The sequence below is a fragment of the Mizuhopecten yessoensis genome, unplaced genomic scaffold, assembly GCF_002113885.1.
Source record: "Mizuhopecten yessoensis strain PY_sf001 unplaced genomic scaffold, ASM211388v2 scaffold1961, whole genome shotgun sequence".
NCBI classification, from domain to species: Eukaryota; Metazoa; Mollusca; class Bivalvia; order Pectinida; family Pectinidae; genus Mizuhopecten; species Mizuhopecten yessoensis.
The window spans coordinates 1,596,181-1,620,531 of record NW_018404308.1 but is presented as its reverse complement, the minus strand read 5'-3'; the positions used below and the strand labels follow the sequence as shown (position 1 = coordinate 1,620,531).

Below are 24,351 nucleotides of genomic sequence, written 5' to 3'. Positions count from 1 at the left end.
AGTATACCACCACACATCACCAGGAAATGCCACCCCATATCACTATAATATACCACCTCATGAAACCATAAAATACCATTCCATATATCCAGGATATACAACCCAATGAAAGCAAAAAGTGATCTGTATATCACTCCAAATAACCAAAGTATACGTACTATCCCATGTAACCAAGATTTATAACATATAGTTTCTGAGACGCTACAATGTTTCTTAGGTATATTCTGTATCATCAACAGCTGTAGTGAATGTACTGACAGGTGGCAGAGGTACAACTGGCTGTTAACAACTTCCTCTTCCTTTCCTCTCCTCCGCTTCACCAAATCCCTTCCCTTCCCCGTCTGCCTAGCTCCCTCCCTTCCCCTAGCTCCCTCCCTTCCCCCTGTCTACATAATACCCCCCTCCACCTAGCTAGCTCCCTCCCTTCCCCCTGTCTACCTAGCTCCCTCCCTTCCCCCTGTCTACTTAGCTCCCTCCCTTCCCCCTGTCTACCTAGCTCCCTTCCTCCACCTAGCTCCCTCCCTTCCCCCTGTCTACCTAGCTCCCTCCCTTCCTCTAGCTCCCTCCCTTCCCCCCGTCTTCCTAATATCCCCCTTCCCCTAGCTCCATCCCTTCCCTCTGTCTTCCTAATACCCCGTCTACCTAGCTCCCTCCCTTCCCCTAGCTCCCTTCCTTCCCCCTGTCTTCCTAATACCCTCCTTCCCCTAACTCCTTCCCTTCACCCTTTCTACCTAGCTCCCTCCCTTCCCCTAGCTCCCTTCCTTCCCCCTGTCTTCCTAATACCCTCCTTCCCCTAACTCCTTCCCTTCACCCTTTCTACCTAGCTCCCTCCCTTCCCCTAGCACCCTCCCTTCCCCTAGCTCCCTCCCTTCCCCCTTGTCTACCTCGCTCCCTCCCTTCCCCTGTCTACCTAGCTCCCTCCCTTCCCCTAGCTCCCTCCCTTTCCCTAGCTCCCCCCCTTCCCCTAGCTCCCTCCCTTCCCCCTGTCTACATAATACCCCCCGCCACCTAGCTAGCTCCCTCCCTTCCCCCTGTCTACCTAGCTCCCCCCCTTCCCCCTGTCTCCCTAGCTCCCTCCCTTCCCCTAGCTCCCTTCCTTCCCCCTGTCTTCCTAATACCCCCCTTCCCCTAACTCCTTCCCTTCACCCTTTCTACCTAGCTCCCTCCCTTCCCCTAGCACCCTCCCTTCCCCTAGCTCCCTCCCTTCCCCTAGCTCCCTCCCTTCCCCTAGCTCCCTTCCTTCCCCCTGTCTTCCTAATACCCCCCTTCCCCTAACTCCTTCCCTTCACCCTTTCTACCTAGCTCCCTCCCTTCCCCTAGCACCCTCCCTTCCCCTAGCTCCCTCCCTTCCCCCCGTCTTCCTAATATCCCCCTTCCCCTAGCTCCATCCCTTCCCTCTGTCTTCCTAATACCCCGTCTACCTAGCTCCCTCCCTTCCCCCTGTCTCCCTAGCTCCCTCCCTTCCCCTGTCTACCTAGCTCCCTCCCTTCCCCTAGCTCCCTCCCTTTCCCTAGCTCCCTCCCTTCCCCTAGCTCCCTCCCTTCCCCTAGCTTCCTCCCTTCCCCCTTGTCTACCTACTGTTGGAGGTCTACCCAAAGACTTGAACCAGTACTCTGATGATGAAGAACACGCTAACTTTGTCTATACAAGGCTACAGACAAACATTGATTGGCTATATTCACCTATAAAGTACTGGGTACCTATCTTGTCTAGTCATCCAACCCTAGTACAAGGAAGGAGGTGCCTATACTACTTCTCCAGTGTACAAGGTCTGTGAATCACCACTACAGGGAAGCCATATTACTATGTGTTTGTTTTCCCCCGAGCTCCTACACTAAACCTTGGCTTACATCCTTAGTGGCTCTTGTAGCATCTTAATAACCCCCAACCACTGACTCATAAAGCTTCATCTCACAACAGAAGGAACCCGAAATCAATTCTAAGCATCAATCAAACTATATCAGGTAATGAGTGTTTACAATGTAACTAATCAAAAAGTGTGTAAAACAAGTTTTTAACATGTGCAATAAAGTTACAATATTTCTGTATCCCCATGCACAACAATCTTGAATCCCATTCTACAGCCTGTATCACATGTCAGATCAGCAGACTCCTTAGTATTGCTGTACAACGCAAATAACTCGTTTTAATTAAGGCAGACCAAGTTCCATGCATGAATACCAGATCATTTAATTACTTTTCAACTAAACAAAAGAATTTGTCAGTGCAAGACTCATCCTTACACATCTACCATAGAGGTCCATTTACCATGTAGAAACACCATATATTAAGGTAAACATCTACCATAGAGATACATTTACCATGTAGACACATCATATATTAAGGTAAACATTTACCATAGAGATACATTTACCATGTAGACACACCATATATTAAGGTAAACATTTACCATAGAGGTACATTTACTATGTAGACACACCATATATTAAGGTAAACATTTACCATAGAGATACATTTACCATGTAGACACACCATATATTAAGGTAAACATCTACCATAGAGGTAAATTTACCATGTAGATACACCATATATTAAGGTAAACATCTACCATAGAGGTAAATTTACTATGTAGATACACCATATATTAAGGTAAACATGTATACCATCGTCACACATAATTGCTGAGACAAAGCCAGTGACAGATGTGACATTCCAACTTTAAGTATGGAGAGGTTATATACATTTTGCACTAAGTATCATTCAGCCATTCACTGGGACCAATCATATGAACAGGTCACCTGTCAAAGTCACCTTGACAACCTACCAGAGTAAGGTACTCTATACCCTTAAATGTCACACTCGGGTACATATTGTTCAAGTACGTTTTGATCACTATCATTTTTTTGAACGTTTTTTCCTCATTTTCTGTAACTATTGCATGTCAAAGCTTAAAAAACATAACTTCTTTGGTAAAATATGCTTCACACTAATTATATTTTGCATATAACTTAAAAAATAATTAAGAGAGTTAATAAGAATGTATAAGTTTAAACTTTGTTTTAATTGTTTAATGTTGGTAAAACATAAGAGAATTCTTTCATACATACAGTAACCTCCCCTAAAGATTCATTTGGATAAAACAGCAGCTGGACCAGGTCCTACTGCTGACCAGGTAGCTCAGTTTCCCATTGCATTTTTTATTCTCGTTACATGGTTGTTGAATACCTTTTTGTTATTTCTTCTTCATTAGTTTTTCATTTAAATCCCTCAAGGTATGGTTTGCTTTTCTGAAGTGAAATCACAACTAAAGGTCCGCTAGATAATTACTTTCTAGTGCATAGTCACAGTTTTTGTCAATGGTTTGATGATCCTTAACTCATTCACCCCTGAAAACACATTTTAACTCTTCCAATTCAAAGGCTGGAATAGTTCATTATGAAATTTCAGGGGTGAATGGGTTTAACAGTTTTTGGTGATCACCTCTTCTACACATGCTGGTACAGTATGTCAATGTTACCCTGCCTGTGGGGGTGGGGATGTAAAAGTGGTTGAGATAGTAATGATTTAAAGGTCAAGAAAGGTATAATATATATATATCCACAAGTCCTTCTACTTCTACAGCTCTGCCCATGTACCACAGTGATCACAATAACAGACTACAGATGGTGTATTTTGTGAGCACCATTAATTATCACAGGCACTGCTTGTTGTCATGGATACTGATTAACGTGGCAATACTCACCTTTGTAAGTGCCTCCTCGTCAGACAGTTCTTGGAATGCCACCAAACTCAGCCTGCAGAAACAATGGAAAACAGTTGTAATGGCCGACACAAACAAAACATCTTAATCAGAATTGTCAATCAAGGGGAAAATAGACAGAAAATAACTACTGAAATATGTACCAACTGTTAACATCTCACAAAGTTTGACTTCTGCTTTAAGTTTGTTAGCACAGCAATACACAGAAAACGAAAGAGGATTCTGCTGGAGAGAACAGCAACTAAGTCCAAAACAACATTTGTTTTGTGATACAAATGTATAGATTTATCAATTTTTCAACAAAAGCTTGTATCAGTATAGACCAAAACAATTATGATACAAGTAATGTATGTCACAGTGACCTTATAACACCCAAACAAAATAATTAGGTCACAGTGACCTACTTTTGGTATACAATACAACACAAGATGTAAATGAATTCCAAATTCAGTAAAATAGTATGAAATATGCCGTGGACAAACTGTTTAATAGTGTTTTCCTACCTAGATTTTACAACAGCCTGAATGAATTGAAAATTTATTGAAATTGTGGAAATATTCCCTCAGATTTTCTTCATTTTGAGAAAACAAAACACAAATTTGGTAACTTATCATTATGGTGAAATAATTTTAGGATAAATGCCTCAAAAAAGCTTGAGGACAGACAAAACATGGGGGATGTGCTATGGAATATTGATAGAGTACAAATCTACTAATGATCAGTTCCTCTGGTAGTCTGGCTAACCTATAACTGATATTGAAGCTAGTCAAGCTCTTTACTGATCCTGTTTACTAACACAGTAATAAACAAGCTCAGGAAAAACGGCAACTTTACTTGATGATGGCAATAGAGACAAAAATATCTTTGTCAACATCTTTTTTTCATTTTCAAAAAGATAAATCTTCTGCTGCCTCTTTCGTTGGTTAGCATATTGCAGCCCTATAATACCACAAATAACCATGTTTATTTTATACTTAGAAAACCCTGAAATTTCAAATTTGACTGTTTCAACCTTAACCAGTTTGGAAGTGCAATTGATTTACAGGACAACTTTGATTACCAAAGTGACGATCCCCCCAGAATCACTCACACACAGCTATAGCACACGGAGGTTTGAAAAAGTAATTGTGCCTGAGAATTAAAGTGGAATCAATACCCAGAGAGAGCTTCCAGTCTCCTAAACGATCAGTCTCAAGTCTTAATTAATCTGTACAGTTTACACACATCACTTATCACACACCTTCCAGTCTCCTAAACGATCAGTCTCAAGTCTTAATTAATCTGTACAGTTTACACACATCACTTATCACACACCTTCCAGTCTCCTAAACGATCAGTCTCAAGTCTTAATTAATCTGTACAGTTTACACACATCACTTATCACACACCTTCCAGTCTCCTAAACGATCAGTCTCAAGTCTTAATTAATCTGTACAGTTTACACACATCACTTATCACACACCTTCCAGTCTCCTAAACGATCAGTCTCAAGTCTTAATTAATCTGTACAGTTTACACACATCACTTATCACACACCTTCCAGTCTCCTAAACGATCAGTCTCAAGTCTTAATTAATCTGTACAGTTTACACACATCACTTATCACACACCTTCCAGTCTCCTAAACGATCAGTCTCAAGTCGTGTCTCCTAAACGATCAGTCTCAAGTCATGTCTCCTAAACGATCAGTCTCAAGTCTTAATTAATCTGTACAGTTTACACACATCACTTATCACACACCTTCCAGTCTCCTAAACGATCAGTCTCAAGTCTTAATTAATCTGTACAGTTTACACACATCACTTATCACACACCTTCCAGTCTCCTAAACGATCAGTCTCAAGTCGTGTCTCCTAAACGATCAGTCTCAAGTCGTGTCTTAATTAATCTGTACAGTTTACACACATCACTTATCACACACCTTCCAGTCTCCTAAACGATCAGTCTCAAGTCGTGTCTCCTAAACGATCAGTCTCAAGTCGTGTCTTAATTAATCTGTACAGTTTACACATATCACTTATCACACACCAAGTGATGGTGTATACAATGGTTGACATAATTAACAAACAAGATATATTTATGTCAGAATTAGACTGGACAAGAGCTGATCACGATAAATAAATACAGTTTATGTAATCCTACGTTGATTTACATCTTCATCTTGCACATTTATCACACAAAAATATGTGAATGGTACACATGTCCGACTCTTTACAACCTGGTGGCATATATAAAGCTTCTTTGAATTAGAAACTCTGATTTTTGTTTGTTTGATTAAATCCATATAAGGAAACCTCATTAACTCTACCTACATGTATAAGGTCAAAGGTGAACTGTTCAGTAATTGAGGTGTTTGACTGTTTCAAACAAGTACAGTTATTGCGGAGGTTTATTTAGCTGTGTTTACCAGATTTATCTCAGAGATACAACTTTAACGTAAACACCACAAATTAAAATAGCTCATGAGAGACACACAGTGCATATATTTTTACTTAAGAATTTAAAAGCTATCTACATTTGTCTACGACAACCTGCCTCCCTTCAACGCCTCATTATAGAGAGAGAGATCACGTATCAACTGTACATTACGTCTGTATCGGTGTGAAGGCCCAGCTAACCTTAAGCTACAATTTAACCTCATGTACTTTCCAAATGCAATAAATCATCAAATATTTTACCAAATTCTTTTATGCATGTATATAGGCATTAAGCAAATGGAAGGAATCATCATTCATTTTACTAAAATCTTTTATGTGTGTACATGTTCATTCAGTGCAATATGTGGCTCTAATCCTATTGAGTCTTATACATAAGGAACATGATCAACATACGGAGTAGTATATGTGTACTAACATTCCACATGAATTTTCACAAATATCTACTATAATCATTGGTGTATCACTGCATGTACATTGAATAATTTCTCTGGAGTAAGTTCTTGGTACACTATCAAATTACCTGTCAATATTTCTCAAAATTCAAATTTAAACATCTTGGGGTACAAATTACAGGTTTACCTGTGAAATCTTGCCCAACATTTGTATTTAACCTATATAGCTGTCGCTACGTTTCAATAAATAGAAACCTATTTTACAGAGAGTTACCAAACATGTATAACCAACAGTGTGTTTTCATGTGTGTATCTGTAAATATCAGAATGTTGCCACAAAATGACATTTGTATGTGTCAGAGCTAGCCCTGGGTGTGAGGAGCTAGCCCTGGGTGTGAGGAGCTAGCCCTGGGTGTGAAAGCTAGCCCTGGGTGTGAGGAGCTAGCCCTGGGTGTGAGAGCTAGCCCTGGGTGTGAGGAGCTAGCCCTGGGTGTGAGGAGCTAGTAGGGAGCTGGATCACAGGAATTGTGGTAAATATGGACAGGACACCAATCTGTAGTACTGATCATTGATTTTTGTATAGGCAATGCATGTAGTGATCCGCGTCTACGGAGCTGATTGTCCACTGCTGTACTTGATGTCATGGAAATCAAACAGATCAAGGGGTTTATACCAGATATATACAAATGTTTATAGCATTGTTGTTGGGATGCAAACTCACTATTCAAAAAAATAAAACTAAGAAATTATTTAAATCTTTCCTAAAATCATTCAAAAATCTTCACAAGCTGACAGTGCTGTGAAGAGTGTATTACTAGCCATCAGTTTCAGAGTAGCCATAAACACCTATATAGGTGACACCATTGTGAAAGATACCACGATGTGGACATTCACACCTGTACCTACTCACCTGGTCGTCCTCACCTGTATACTAGAACCTAGCACAGGTGTGGTGTACTTAACAACAAGCAATCATCAACATTTCGACTTCCAATTGTACCTGTTGCTCAAAATGGTGTACAGTAGGTCAATAACATGTACTTAACTTAAAGCTGAACCATACAGAGTATATATTAGACCAAATAAAAAAGCTTGTGTTTCCACTAACTAACCACCCTAGTGTTTTGTGCCTACCTTAAAGTTTGTATTGGCATTTAGTGATATGCACTGTTCAAGTTTGAACTCATGCTCTATATGAACATAGTAAAAATATTTTCCCAAAAAAAAAAAAATAGCCTACCTACCCAATTTTTTCTGAGGATAATAGCAGAAACACAAATATCTTTTTGGTTTGCCTTAATGAAGCATACACAGATTTATATAAGCATTAATTGGGTAAATAAATAAGATCGATATTAAATGGTGCGACCATTCTATTCAGGTCAAATAAACATGTACATGTACACTCTTTATCTACTTACTGGTATTAACAATATACCAGGTACATGTGTAACATACCTGCCCAGACGCTTTACCACTCACCAAACTTGACCGGACAAACAACTGGTCAAGTCCAGGTGAAACCTGGTCAATGATCAACTACTCAACAATTGACCACAATCATGTTTTTGGAACTCAATAAATTCATCTATTTGGCCAATCTGTTCAAACACAAATAAAAGGAGTATATACCTTCCAAGTAATCACCCCAACAAGCAATTAATGGTAGACACATTTACATAGTCAAATCTACTACAGTACGACCATAAAACACTGGGACCTTCCAAGGTTTGGGCAAAACAGGTTGGCCTGCTCTATATACCACTGCATGATCAAATGTGGCGACTAATATGAGAACCACTACAGAATCTGGGTTTTCACTTTGTCTTCTTCATTTTATATAATTGGGATACTGCCAAAACAAAAAACAAATAGAGCCATTAGTGGTTGTTCTGATCCCTGTGACATTCTTATTAGTATTGATCAAGGCTGTTCATTTTCACAAACTTGATGGCCTTTCAGCAATGTGTCATTTAACATTATCTGAATTACCATAGGCCTAATGCTTCTAGAAGTAATACATAAGCTAATAAATATTTCAAAATACTTGTTATATTTTGATATCTGTTGAATTAGAAGGTTTCTCTGCCATCTTTGTTCTACAGTATTCCAAGAATCTTTAATTAGTCTAATAAATACCTGTATTATGTGAAACAGCGTGACAAGATTTACACTGACAAGAATATAATAGTGTCATAAAGAAATCAAATGTTATTTTCATTTTATGTATTCATAGTATTAATATCATGAACAATATTTTTATCAGGAAGGTCCATACAGCACAAATTAACTTTTATGTTTGGTTAAATATGTACTTCACCAGTTGTGTATTAATGACTGGTAACAAGGTAATTATATAAGGAGCAGATAAATAGCGTATCCTGGATCATGGACATTGTACTAGTGTACCTAATCGTTATGACGACCTGTATCACAAATTGCACTGATTCCAGGGTCCAGTTCAGGTGTAAAACAATACATCAATTGTGATAACAGGTGATGTCCTATCATACACACAGTATGTATGTAGGCATGTGTCCTATCATACACAAAGTATGTATGTAGGTATGTGTACCTCTATTGTCCTTTGTTTCACTTACACCAACTTACACAGTCATTAATACACATTATCCTTTGTATCTGTCTACATATTTCGAGCACAATGAACAAATATTTCTATCTGTAATAGACAGTTACCTCATAAAGTAGATTTCTCCTACGTAACATTACGAGAGTCACTATATTTCTAGAGTGTATCACATATATTGCAATACATAAGGAATGTATATAGCCATACATATCCCGATATATACAGGTATTGTCATAACAGTGTTCGCTTCAAAAAGAAATTGTCTGAATATTATCAAACTGTTTCTTATATCATATGGATTATATGGATTACATAGATTTACTATTTTTCTTACATCAACCATCGATATGAAACTTCAACTCATTACCCCCACTAGTAATAACCCTGTTTATGGTTATTGGCATATAGCTGGTAGAATGTATAGGAATAGCTGGTAGCATGTATAGGAATAGCTGGTAGAATGTATAGGAATAGCTGGTAGAATGTATAGGATTTGCTGGTAGAATGTATAGGAATATAGCTGGTAGAATGTATAGGAATAGCTGGTAGAATGTATAGGAATAGCTGGTAGACACCTAGAGCCGAGGCATAAAAATAAGCTTTTGAAGATATTGCGATACAGCGAATTTCATTTAATTGTGTTGCCATACAAATCCCGATATATATTGTCATAAAGGTGTTTCATTTCTGTATTAATTGCGATAAGATACGATATGCCTGTGTATTGAGATATGATACGATATGTCTGTGTATTGAGATATGATACGATATGCCTGTGTATTGAGATAAGATACGATATGCCTGTGTATTGAGATATGATACGATATGTCTGTGTATTGAGATATGATACGATATGCATGTGTATTGAGATATGATACGATATGCCCGTGTATTGAGATATATATACCTGTTTACGTTGTTATTTATATACCTGTTTACATAGTGATATATATACCTGTTTACATTGTGATATATATACCTGTTTGCATTGTGATATATATACCTGTTTGCATTGTGATGTATATACCTGTTTACATTGTGATATATATACCTGTTTACATTGTGATGTATATACCTGTTTACATTGTGATGTATATACCTCTTTACATTGTGATATATATACCTGTTTTCATTGTGATATATATTCCTGTTTACATTGTGATATATATCCCTGTTTACATTGTGATATATATTCCTGTTTACTGTGATATATATACCTGTTTACATGGTGATATAAATACCTGTTTACATTATGATATATATATACCTGTTTACACTGTGATATATATACCTGTTTACATTTTGATATATATATACCTGTTTACACTGTGATATATATACCTGTTTAAATTGTGATATATATACCTGTTTACGTTGTGATATATATATACCTGTTTCCATTGTGATATATATACCTGTTTGCATTGTGATGTATATACCTGTTTACATTGTGATTTATATCCCTTTTTACATTGTGATATATATATACCCGTTTACATTGTTATATATATACCTGTTTACATTGTGCTGTATATACCTGTTTACATTGTGATGTATATACCTCTTTACATTGTGATATATATACCTGGTTACATTGTGATATATATATACCTGTTAACATTGTGATATATATATACCTGTTTCCATTGTGATATATATACCTGTTTACATTGTGATATATATACCTGTTTACATTGTGATATATATATACCCGTTTACATTGTGATATATATACCTGTTTACATTGTGATTTATATACCTGTTTACATTGTGATATATATATACCTGTTTACATTGTGATATATATACCTGTTTACATTGTGATATATATATACCTGTTTACATTATGATATATATATACCTGTTTACATTGTGATATATATACCTGTTTACATTGTGATATATATACCTGTTTACATTGTGACAGCCCTAGCTAACTTACATCAAAATGTGTACTACTTTAATGTGTGCTCTATTTGTGGGTATCCACATTATACAGGGTATCCACATTATACAGGGTATCCACATTATACAGGGTATCCACATTATACAGGGTATCCACATTATACAGGGTATCCACATTATACAGGGTATTCACATTATACAGGGTTTCCAGTTCAGACACCATATACAATATCACCTATCCAAACTGTATAACTAGCTGGTTCTAATACCTCTGGTAAAAGCAGCTTTCTATTGGTTGACTGATGATCATACTACATGTAGGTTAATTGTGCTCTGTAAAGTTTGATAAAAGATTTGTGTTTTACGTGTGATTTGTTCAGGGTGATCTAAATGGCCCTAGGAGACAATGTAATTATCTTTGTTATGTTATGTCCATATACATGTATGATAGTAATATAACAGGAGGACCAATAACCTTTGATATACATCATCAGGCTGATAAATCATCATTATTTGGAATAAATATTGGGAGATATGCTCCTGACAAACAGTTGGGGTGGTAGGATGGACAGAACATGTCATATGAAGTTTGCAGACAGATATTATACAAATTTGTTTACATTATGGTACCTCCCATCACGTACAACCGATGTGATGACAACCTCAATAGAATTGAGTGACAAAGCTGTCCATGTTAGTTTTGTATATATATTGACTACTGTGTGGGTATAACAGGAAATCCTTTATGTGTGGTTAATCAATTGTTAAGTGGTCATGAAAAAGATAATACGTAGAATTGGCACAACCTAGAAATATGTCAAAATGGGCAATGATATATCATTATAATATATATATAGTATACCTTCAAATACAGAAAGAAACTATACGTTTCCATTCTATTGTGTCAGATAGCACAGTTCTAAGATACAATGTACCAAGAATTAAATGAACAATACACAGTATATTTAAATAGTTGTGAAAGCAATGAAGATTTATGGTTATTGTATCTAACCTATTTCAGACTTTTATAACTTAGAATGAACAGAATTCAAGACAAGTCATGATACGCTGGTTACCCATCACTCCATCAGTCTACAAGATAATGTTAATCTGACAACCCTGGGTTAACCATCAGTCTACACAATAACGTTAATCTGACAACTCTGGGTTAACCATTAGTCTAATCTGACAACCCTGGGTTAACCATCAGTCTTCACAATAATGTTAATCTGACACCCCTGGGTTAACCATCAGTCTTCACAATAATGTTAATCTGACAACCCTGGTAACCATCAGTCTTCACAATAATGTTAATCTGACAACCCTGGGTTAATCATTAGTCTACACAATAATGTTAATCTGACAACCCTGGGTTAACCATCAGTATACACAATAATGTTAATCCAACAACCCTGGGTTAACCATTAGTCTACACAATAATGTTAATCTGACAACCCTGGGTTAACCATTAGTCTAATCTGACAACCCTGGGTTAACCATCAATCTACACAATAATGTTAATCTGACAACCCTGGATTAACCATCAGTCTACACAATAAAGTTAATCCGACAACCCTCGGTTAACCATCAGTCTACACAATAATGTTAATCTGACAACCCTGGGTTAACCATAAGTCTACACAACAATGTTAATCTGACAATCCTGGGTTAACCATCAGTCTACACAATAAGGTTAATCCGACAACCCTCGGTTAACCATCAGTCTACACAATAATGTTAATCTGACAACCCTGGTAACCATCAGTCTTCACAATAATGTTAATCTGACAACCCTGGTAACCATCAGTCTTCACAATAATGTTAATCTGACAATCCTGGGTTAACCATCAGTCTACACAATAATGTTAATCTGACAACCCTGGGTTAACCATTAGTCTAATCTGACAACTCTGGGTTAACCTGGCTTTGTAGCTCGGTTTCTTTAACTTTTTTACCCTAAGTTTTACCATAGCTGCCAACCCTCCCTCATTAGGAGCGAGATCCTGCTCATTGGAGGTTTCAGAGGTTGACACCTATGTTTCACATTTAGATACATGTTACGTGTATATGCTTTCAATAATATATGGTTGACCCACATGTATCCCTCTGATCTATTTCTAGACAAGTAGCTGGTTGTAAATGGACAATCTAATTTGTGTACAATTTATGAGCAGATGGTGTCTAATGTTATTTGCTGCATATATAACTAAAGGTACATTGTAAGATAAGCAATGTACCTGTAACGTTATGCTGCCTTGCAGTCTTCCTGTTGCTACATGTATGTACTTCCTGTTGCTACATGTATGTACTTCCTGTTGCTACATGTATGTACTTCCTGTTGCTACATGTATGTACTTCCTGTGCCAAGTACTTATACTAACATTCGTGCAAGTTTGATATAAAGCAATTGTCTGTCTGAGTGGGTACTCATAATCTACAAATTCATGTACCCACGAAATGGTGGTTTGTTTGGAAACCATTAGATTTGGGCTCCACCCTTTGCAGTAACCTTAAACAGCAACAGTACACAGTTTAATAGTAATTTATACATTTTTCACTAAAGCCTTATGAAGCCAGCCCCGATTATTTGTGCATTAGGTAAATATATACAATTTTGCTAACTGATATCCAATTTCATTAAGATAACTGGAGGAGGAGCCAATTGATTTAAAGCACCTGTACGTGTAACAGGCCAAATGTCCTACATGCCATACAGCGTAGACATGTAAAAACTGATAAACCTGTTAATATTTTGCTGTCCTTCCTTTGATGATACCAGCGTGAGTATAACTGTGTATAAGACCTAGAGGATCAGCAGCTATAGAGGAACTAGTTTGATTGTCTACCTCTCTCAGTCTAAACACTTTTTTACCGCTGGTGTTCTCAAGTTTCTATTTCAATTATGTGGTATTGGTTCTTAGCAGAGATTTTTTTTATCTTTCTCAGTGAACAAATTCTATTACAAACATAATCTTCCACATTTTCACAGCGTCTACTATCAAGATCATGCTCCAAAATGTATCTTCTTAATTCAGATGTGTATAGTTCTGAGCTGCCTGTCTTAATTCAGATGTGTATAGTTCTGAGCTGCCTGTCTTAATTCAGATGTGTATAGTTCTCAGCTGCCTGTCTTAATTCAGATGTGTATAGTTCTGAGCTGCCTGTCTTAATTCAGATGTGTATAGTTCTCAGCTGCCTGTCTTAATTCAGATGTGTATAGTTCTGAGCTGCCTGTCTTAATTCAGATGTGTATAGTTCTCAGCTGCCTGTCTTAATTCAGATGTGTATAGTTCTGAGCTGTCTGTCTAAATTCAGATGTGTATAGTTCTCAGCTGCCTGTCTTAATTCAGATGTGTATAGTTCTGAGCTGCCTGTCTTAATTCAGATGTGTATAGTTCTCAGCTGCCTGTCTTAATTCAGATGTGTATAGTTCTGAGCTGCCTGTCTTAATTCAGATGTGTATAGTTCTCAGCTGCCTGTCTTAATTCAGATGTGTATAGTTCTGAGCTGCCTGTCTTAATTCAGATGTGTATAGTTCTGAGCTGCCTGTCTTAATTCAGATGTGTATAGTTCTCAGCTGCCTGTCTTAATTCAGATGTGTATAGTTCTGAGCTGCCTGTCTTAATTCAGATGTGTATAGTTCTCAGCTGCCTGTCTTAATTCAGATGTGTATAGTTCTCAGCTGCCTGTCTTAATTCAGATGTATAGTTCTGAGCTGCCTGTCTTAATTCACATGTGTATAGTTCTGAGCTGCCTGCCTTAATTCAGATGTGTATAGTTCTGAGCTGCCTGTCTTAATTCAGATGTGTATAGTTCTCAGCTGCCTGTCTTAATTGTTTTTTTAAAAACTGACATTTTGCCTTTCACACTGCACTTTTGATTTTATATAGCTGCGGAGTAATCCATGCCAGCAGCAAATAACATTGTTATACAGTGTACCACCAATAGTGTTTGAAATCCTTTCCACATAGCCTGCAATGTTTAAAGGTCGTAAAGCCCTTAAGGTCTTTTTTCACTATAAAACTTTAATTCTGTTTTAAACTGATGTGCCTGTAGCTACATTAATTTGATACTTACCCATTTTCCAAAATTGTCAGACAGACAACTTCTTTAACGCCAATATTATCTGCTTTTTCTGATGAAAATCGCTCAATATTCCAAGAAGCTAAACGAACAGCATGCCGCTTTTTTCTCTTGAATAAAAATGGTGTTACATTTGGCCTCCTAGAATTTTTCACAATTGGCTTTATGATATCCAGAATATTTTCTACTGAAGCCGTCAGTAGCCGCGGCTGACTATTGTCTAACCCCGGACCTCTTGTTTCAGGGGGAGACACTCTATTTGCCAAGTCCCCATTTAACTCTGATTTGGGTTCGGAACTCTCCTCTGAAGGAGGAGCACTTTCTTCCACTGTCACTTGATGCCTTATTGCACTTAATACTGATGGGCCAATGCCCTTGACCTTGACTAAATCCTCCACTGTTGTATAGGGACCTTTTTTGTCCCTGTAAGTCACAATATTCTCAGCTAGCGTTTGTCCAACACCTTTTATTTTCATCATTTGGAAAACGTTGGAGGTATTGATGTTAGTTAAGATTGGAACATTTGCTGCCTTTTTTGGCTGTTCCTTGTTTAGATGAGCTACAGACAGATCCTGTTTGCTGCTACTCAGAGAACTTCCTCGTGACGAGCTGGTAACACTCGTATTTGCTGATTTTTTTGACACACATATTTCATTCCTGATGACATTTAATTTTGTAGCACCAACTCCAGATACGAGAGCTAAATCTTCGACTTTCTTAAATCCCCCTATTTGTCTTCGATATTCAATAATATTCTGTGATGTTGCCCTATTAATTCCAGGCAGTGTCATAAGTTCTTCTTCTGTAGCAAAATTGATATTGATCAGATTTTGAAGTGGATCCTCTTCTACCAAGGACAAATTGAAGGTTGCACTTAAATTGCGCTTGTGACCTTTGCCCTTTGGGGTCTTGGTATGGTTTTCACCACAGTCACTTCCTGTGTGGCGAGGAATGCAACAGCTGTTGACAGCACCCATCTTACTTCAGATGACAGTTAATTAAAATCAGTAAGGTTAACTACTAGTTCAACAAATACATTGTACAGTGCCAGGACACAGGCAACTTTTACAAGTCTATGATAGGTACAGTAACTTCTTCCCATACATGATGAACAATAGGAGTCAAACTAATAAACATATTTTTCCGCTACCGGTACATGTCAATGACTGCATGTCCGTACATTATTGTTTTGTCACTCACACACACCCTACAGTTGTCAATGTTTTTGCCTGTACATACTCTCCATACTGTTACATCTAGTAGTTGCTGATCAGCATGTATACTTGTTATTCCACCTGTGCCTAGCCAGCTTTCATTCACTTGGTTCAGTGGTCCCGGTTAATCTGTGTGTACCGAGGCTCTCACAGACAGGATTATATGCTGTACAAATCAATGGTTGGTAGGTAATCAGGTCACTCACTGTGTCCTCTGATCAGGTCCTCATCGTCCTCCTCAGGGCCAGCTTACCTTGACATACCTGTGTAAAGATACAAAACAGGTGCGTTAAAAAGGTTTTGATGTCAGATGATGGAAGGTCATAATCCAATCAATAGACAAACACACCTGCTTTGGTACAGAAGCTGGCTGTCATATAATTGTGTCTGTATATATGTCTGAAATATATCAGCAATAAGTTAGATAAATATTTATACACATGCATTGATAAGCACAGAGCAACACTCATCAGACATGAGGGGTGCCTATGTTTCTTACCTGTAACCCTGACACCCGTAACCTGTATTTATTTACCTGCAACCCTGATACCTGTAACCTGTATCTTACCTGTAAACTCGACACGTGTCGACATGTGTCCAACCCTTTAACTTCTGCTGATGAGATGACAAAGCATGAAGTCATCACCCACACTGTCAATTCAAACAATTATGACATATACACTGATTAGCCAAGAATCAGAACAACATTTCTCACCATTAAGTCCAAATCGAAGATACGGAACAGCATCGAAAATACCAAGCTGCAGTACTGTGAGGAGTGGTTACCAGCTATCCTATATATACTGACATAGCTTAGTCACTCAGTATCACAAGAGAGTGGTTGTACAGGGAACAAGCACTTCACTTTGTTTATCCATCACACATATTACACTATTAAAGGGGTGAACATGCCTGTCCACTAGAGTGTAGCTGTTCTTTATAACTATACACACAGACAACTTGCAATTTGTTGCATACAATTTCTTCACAACTGTATGGTATATTTTCAATACACACCTTAACCCTTTCACCACTAGTACTGCAGACCTTATTAATGGATTCATCCATATCAATGCATGGTTAACAGAAATCTAATTTGATATGTCAGGGTTTTTGCTAGGTGTTTATATTTATAGGGTCCAGTACAGGGACCAATTCCCAATTGAAAAAAGACCCTGTATTTTCCCAATTTCAGTCTTTATGTTCCCAACTAGATAAAAAAAAAAAAAAAAACATGTTTATACAAGTACCCAGTCGTTATATGTCGTTATATGTGCAATGTTCAACGTATAACCGTCTATGAAAGAGCATTCAAAATACATAAACGAAAAATACTGAAAATGTGTTTATTTATTGCTATACTTTTCACTGTAAGAAACAGCTATAGGAATTTATTTTGCAAATCACATTGTAGGTTTTATTTCTCAAAACTTATGATATTTTTTCCGAACTTGTGCCATGTGGGAACACTGCTGATATTTCTCAATTTTTGCCAAATGCAGATGATATTTTCCCCAATTCCTGCTCAGGAGCTCTTTCCCAAAATAGCTGGCAAAAACCCTATACATGTATGTGCACTTCAACGGTACTCTATGGCAATCTCCTTTTGCATCAACTTTATTTAATCATAACTTGAAAAGTTACATGTCTATAAAAGTAAGATGACTTGGTCATAGCCCTCCCACCTGTCTACCTGTGTGTTACACTGTACATGTATACTGGGCCACACCCCTCCCACCTGACTATGTACATTGTACAGGTATACTACATTGGCCTACTGCACACTCTTGTCCTTTGATCAATGGTGTAGTTAGGTGTGGTTTATTTGATCGCTAGACAAAATTGATTCTGTCCGGAATCTAGATCCATGTCACAGAATGAAAGTCTTCAGAGAGTGGAATATAGCAGTAGTCGTATCTGTGTGTGTGTGTGTGTGTGTGTGTGTGTGTGTGGGGGGGGGTCTACCAACCAATTATACAAAATTGAGACCCCTTGGCTCAAGGATGCTCCAGACTAAGTAAGGATAAAATCCCTTAATCCCTATGGTAGAAGGATTTAAAGGTTTTACCTCTATTTTCCATTTTGGGCCCCGCCTCTCTGCCTCCAGGGGGGTTAGACACACTGTTTATACAAAATTGGTTCCCCTTCACCCAATGATGCTTCATACCACATTTGGACAAAATCCAGTCATTTGTACAGAAGAAGAAGATATTTGAAGAATTTGCTATGTTTCCCATATTGGGCCCCTCCCTTCTGCTCCAAGGGGTGCCACACTCGCTGTTTATACGAGTTTGAGTCCCTTTTGCCCAAGGATGCTCCAGACTAAATTAGGATAAAAACCCTTAATCCCTATGGTAGAAGAAGGATTATAAAGGATTTACTTCTATTTCCCCTATTGGGCCCCGCACTTCAGGTCCTAGGGGGACCACAACCTCTGTTTATACAAAATTGGTTCCCCTTCACCCAAGGATGATTCAGACCAAATATAGAACAAATCCTTTCATTCTTACAAAAAAAAAAAGGATTTTAAAGAATTTGCTATGTTTCCCCTATTGGGCCCCGACCCTCAGGCCCCTATGGGGCCAGATCCATGGTTTATACAAAATTGGTTCCCCTTTACCCAAGGATGCTTCAGACCAGATATGGAACAAATCCTTTTATTCCTACAGAAGAAGAATGATTTTAAAGAATTTGCTATATTTCCCCTATTGGGCTCCGACCCTCAGGCCACTCAGGGGCCAGACCTCCAGTTTATACAAAATAGTTCCCATTTACCCAAGGATGCTTCAGACTAAATATGGAATAAATCCTTTAATTCCTACAGAAGAAGAGGGATTTTAAAGAATTTACTATGTGTTCCCTATTGGGCCCTGCCCCTCAGGCCCCTCAGGGGCCAGACCCACGGTTTATACAAAATTGGTTCCCCTTCAACCAAGGATGCTACAGACCAAATATGGAACAAATCCTTTCATTCCTACGGAAGAGGAGGGATTTTAAAGAATTTATTATGTGTTCCCTATTGGACCATGCCCCTCAGGCCCCTTAGGCGGCCAGACCCACGGTTTATACAAAATTGGTTCCCCTTCAACAAAGAATGATTCAGACCAAATATGGAACAAATCCTTTCATTCCTACAGAAGAAGAAGGATTTTAAAGAATTTGCTATATTTCCCCTATTGGGCCCCGCCTCTCAGCCCCCAGGGGGGCCAGACCCACCATTTATACAAAATTGAGTCCCCTTGGCCCAAGGATGCTCCAGACTAAATTAGGATAAAATCCCTTCATCCCTACGGTAGTAGAAGGATCCTTAAGGTTTTACCTCTATTTCCCCTATTGGGCCCCGCCCCTCTGCACCCAGGGGGGCCACACCCACCGTTTATACAAAATTGAGTCCCCTTGGCCTAAGGATGCTCCAGACCAAATTTAGTCAAAATCTACTTGGCTGTTCAGGACGAGTAGCGTTTTAAAGGAAAAGTTGATGGACGGACGGCGGACGCTGCGGTATGGCATAAGCTCACCATGGTACCAGAGTTAAAAACATCCTTACATAGGACATGTAGACTCACAATCTTATCCCGCGATTATCTGTCCAGTACTCTATGTCTCGCTCACACACGCAGGCATACACACATTGGGAGATATTAGCCAGGTGGCACAGGACTAGTAGTTAGCGCCTGATAAAGTAGTTCCAAAGAATTCCTCAAAAATTGAATTGATTAAAGAATATGATAGTTGTATTGGTTGTATAAATTGTATGTCTATGTACTGTAAAGCCCTTTAGAATGGCCTATTCTAGCTAGATAGGGCGCTATATCAAATGTTGTATATGATTATTATTACATGTACATTGTATAAAATTCAGTGACAATTCCCCAATACTATCCATTAGCATCTTATATAATTCAGTGACAATTTGCCAATACTATCCTTTAGCAATGTCTATAATTCAGTGATAATTTGCCAATATGTGTACTATCCTTTAGCAATGTCTATAATTCAGTGATAATTTGCCAATACTATCCTTTAGCAATGTCTATAATTCAGTGATAATTTGCCAATACTATCCTTTAGCAATGTCTATAATTCAGTGACAATTTGCCAATACTATCCTTTAGCAATGCCTATAATTCAATGATAATTTGCCAATTCTAACCTTTAACAATAATAAATAAATAAATATACAACATTTGATATAGCGCCCTATCTAGCTAACATAAGCCACTCTAAAGCGCTTTAGAATATGACAAATATGACATGTTATGAAACTTTATCTTAATTGTATTTGTAACTATGTAATATGTGATTGCCATTAGTACCTGTCAGAAACGAAATCAAAATACTGCATTTTCAGATAATCTGTAAATAATGTATCTCACACAACAAGGCAAAATAGTCAGTAGTTCTACTAGTATTCAAAGTAATCTATTGTCTCCAACCTGTGGAAAAACTGAGATATTACTCGACAAAGTGACGAACAGTGAGCAAAGGGCTATAACTCTGTATACAGTGGTCGGGTTTGTTCATACTTTACATCCTTAAACAGCTAAAGTCATTTACAGACGTGCCAGGTTATAGACGGGCATGACACCTAATTTCGGTATGTGACACCTTCTGCATCCCAAAAGGTCCTTGCATAGAAAACCTGGTAATTGTAGATGACAGGGTATGTGAGATATACCCTCCTGACAATGTGACACACTGACTGACAGCTGACTGACAGACTGACCAACAGATGGAGTGGAAACCCCTCTAAGATCTAGCTGTATCCAGTGGGAGACTTAACTACCCCCTGTGATAATCTGTCGACATTCTAGTCTACATACATCTTATCAAACATAAACTAACGATACCAGATTGTACTGACTGTATGTTGTTACATATAATTGATTCTGATAAATGTAAACAGTCAATAGTTTTGCTTCATCAAATTGTCACCCTACAACCCCCTATCTCAAAGAGTTTAAAAACAACTATAATTTAGATACAGTAGAGACATGGATTCTGCCTGTCTAAATTAAAATGCCTAGGGAAGTGTCTATAAGAGGGCCAGTAGAGAAGGGTTAAGATAGTATCTTAATTATGTATAGTCAATTATAAGATTATACTTAACACAGCTTAACACAAACCTGTCAATGACATTTCAACAATTTTTAAATCATGTCTGCTCAATTACAAATATTCAAAAATCTTCAGGAATTTGAGGTACTTGAATATAAGTCAATTACAAATGACAGGAAAACAAGCTGTTTTTGGAAAAGGAGGTGAATAGGGACATGACACTTATAAGTACATAAGTACCTATATATACTGTGTAGGTTTGATGGTGTATGGGTTTGTTATACAGCAGAGAAACAATAATGTATACAACACGAGACTAAAACACAAGACATACTTGAGGTTTGGACCCTTTATATACCACTTCTCATATCCAAGCACCACTTTACAAAGTACAGGATAACAAGCACAAGATTATATTCAGGATCCATTCATCTTACTACTCGCACACAAACTTGACGCAACATCAAGGACCAGATCTTAATAGGGATCTTAATGTGTAACAGACTTAGCTAATATTATAAAGGATGTTACGCAATGAAGAGCATTCTATTTCTGGCAAGACGATCACAACAAAATTGATAACGCACACAAGATTTTAAACATCAGTGGTTGTTAAAACTGAACTAAAGTATAAATGTACCTTTTAAAGAAACTTTTTACCTTCTAGGGTAACTTTATTCATCATTGGCAATTTAATATCTTACATTTTAAAGTAAGATCAACGAACAAAATTATTTCAATGAATGGATATCAAATAATCATTAGGTATTAATTTTGAGGATCTTGTTATGTCCAATTTGTATCTATGGTGTGCTTATGATTTAATTACAGAGATGAGCTTTATATAGGTAATTCATTCTATAAAGTTGTTTTAAATGTATTCATTACATAGTTGTGTGTATCCTTTAGTATATACAATGTCACAAATACATTACCATACTATATAATGGTTACTTTATATATACTTTTTCCTAGAAATAGATTGTTAAATGAATAAATAAGGAAGTTTACTGTTCCCTACATACCTGGTACACTATGTAACATGTGTTGTGTAGTCTAAACAATGTACATGCATGTGTGAAACTGAATACAGAAATCTATACCTGTAAACAGCGATATGAATCATCACTGTGCTAAGATATTTACCCAAAAGTTATCTGAAGATATTGTTATCCTTATAATAACATCCCCATCTTAAAAAAGTCTACAGATTTAAACTGTATCACGTAGACCAGTCTCCAATAGAGTCTCCAATAGAGTCGGTACTTACATTGTACACCTACATCACTAGGACGGAAATAGTCATATCACCTTTGCAAGGTAAAATTTAAACATTTCTCTCAATCAAACAGACCAAACTTGCAAGTGGTGGACTTTTCAGTAATAAGTTACACCTACACATAGGGCGTAATAAGTGTTGACTAATATGGTAGTATATAGCCGTCATCGCCAGGTAGATACCCCTCCCACTTGACTGACAGTAAACAGCACCTTACATTCTTACCCATGCATGTTAGCGTTCCACACAGTCTGTAAATCATCATGGTAATTAAAAATATCTCAATTAAAATCCAGACAAGCAAACTAACATACTACATTAGATATATCATACAAAATTAGCTGCAGGACTAAGTATTTTCAGGCTAAATGATGTTTGGCTGTGATATATATAATTATTTTGACTTATAAAAATGCAGAAAATCAACCAATGAGCTATACCTGATAAAACATGTGTAATTTGTATGGGTACGAATAGTACATCATAGTAGCATGTAAAGAAAACAATTTATTGTACATTATAATTCACTCTGTACCTACATTATGTTTTGTTTCCTATATAGCCAATGGTTATGGTAAATGATTTTCAATGACTGGGAGATGCTGTCATCTTACTAAAAATAGGTACATTTGTAATACTGAAAGTTTTCTGTCACTAAAAATATTCAATAAAATTACAGGTGTTTCATAAGCGCTATTATTGGATTGGTAATTTGAAAGCTCAGTGGTGCTTATCATGTCCACCTGTCTCAGTAGTGGTAGTGGTTATGTTACCCTGACCCGACACTAGTAACATGACCTGTGTATGTTACCCCGACACCAGAAACATGGTTGTAAGGGTGATAATGGCAGGATGCCCCTACTGCTACTAGTACTATAGGTCCAGGGGATTCCGGGGGAGGGGGTTCACAGCTGGAGAGTGTCTATACATATAGCTACTACATGGCAGGGTTCAAAACCATGTAATTCATTCCAGATGGAAAGTAAACATTTCATCAACCACATATATTCACTCTTATTATATTCTCAACTTATTTCCCTTTGTCATTGAAGTATTACATTCATTTGAATTTTCCATAAAATGGGTTTCAGTGTTGCAATCAATAATTACACTAACGTATTTAGAACAAACGTTATAACACTGTGAGTAAGTGATACCAGTCCAAACTGAGGTTATCAGCTGGTGAGTCACGGGTACCTGCCTCAGAAAAAGGGTAGATATTATATACCAGTAGTACACCAGCCTCAGGGAAAGGGTAGATACTATATACCAGTAGTACACCAGCCTCGGGGAAAGGGTAGATTCTATATACCAGTAGTACACCAGCCTCGGGGAGAGGGTAGATACTATATACCAGTAGTACACCAGCATCAGAAAAAGGGTAGATAATATAAACAAGTAGAACACCAGCCTCGGGGAAAGGGTAGATACTATATCCCAGTAGTACCCCAGCCTCGGGGAAAGGGTAGATACTATATCCCAGTAGTACCCCAGCCTCGGGGAAAGGGTAGATACTATATACCAGTAGTGCACCAGCCTCAGAAAAAGGGTAGATACTATATTCCAGTAGTACACCAGCCTCGGGGAAAGGGTAGATACTATATACCAGTAGTACACCAGCCTCAGAAAAAGGGTAGATAATATAAACAAGTAGTACACCAGCCTCGGGGA

At 37.7% G+C, this 24,351-nt stretch overlaps 1 protein-coding gene across 3 annotated transcripts in view; it reads right to left on the bottom strand.

Moving 5' to 3' along the window:
- The window catches only part of LOC110443840 (endonuclease/exonuclease/phosphatase family domain-containing protein 1-like), a 52,849-nt gene that overhangs the window by 25,640 nt on the left and 2,858 nt on the right, over window positions 1–24,351 (bottom strand). The window contains exons 1-3 of one of the 3 annotated variants that reach the window (XM_021488276.1): window positions 17,059–17,203; window positions 15,124–16,606; window positions 3,704–3,755 (exon numbers count right to left, since the gene is read on the bottom strand). In XM_021488276.1, coding sequence (XP_021343951.1) covers window positions 3,704–3,755; window positions 15,124–16,106 — 1,035 coding nt within the window. In that variant the 5' untranslated portion in view covers window positions 16,107–16,606; window positions 17,059–17,203. Of the gene's footprint in view, window positions 1–3,703; window positions 3,756–15,123; window positions 16,607–16,911; window positions 16,989–17,058; window positions 17,204–24,351 lie in introns of those variants that run through there. The other 2 variants (XM_021488284.1, XM_021488268.1) reach the window with 2 other exon arrangements.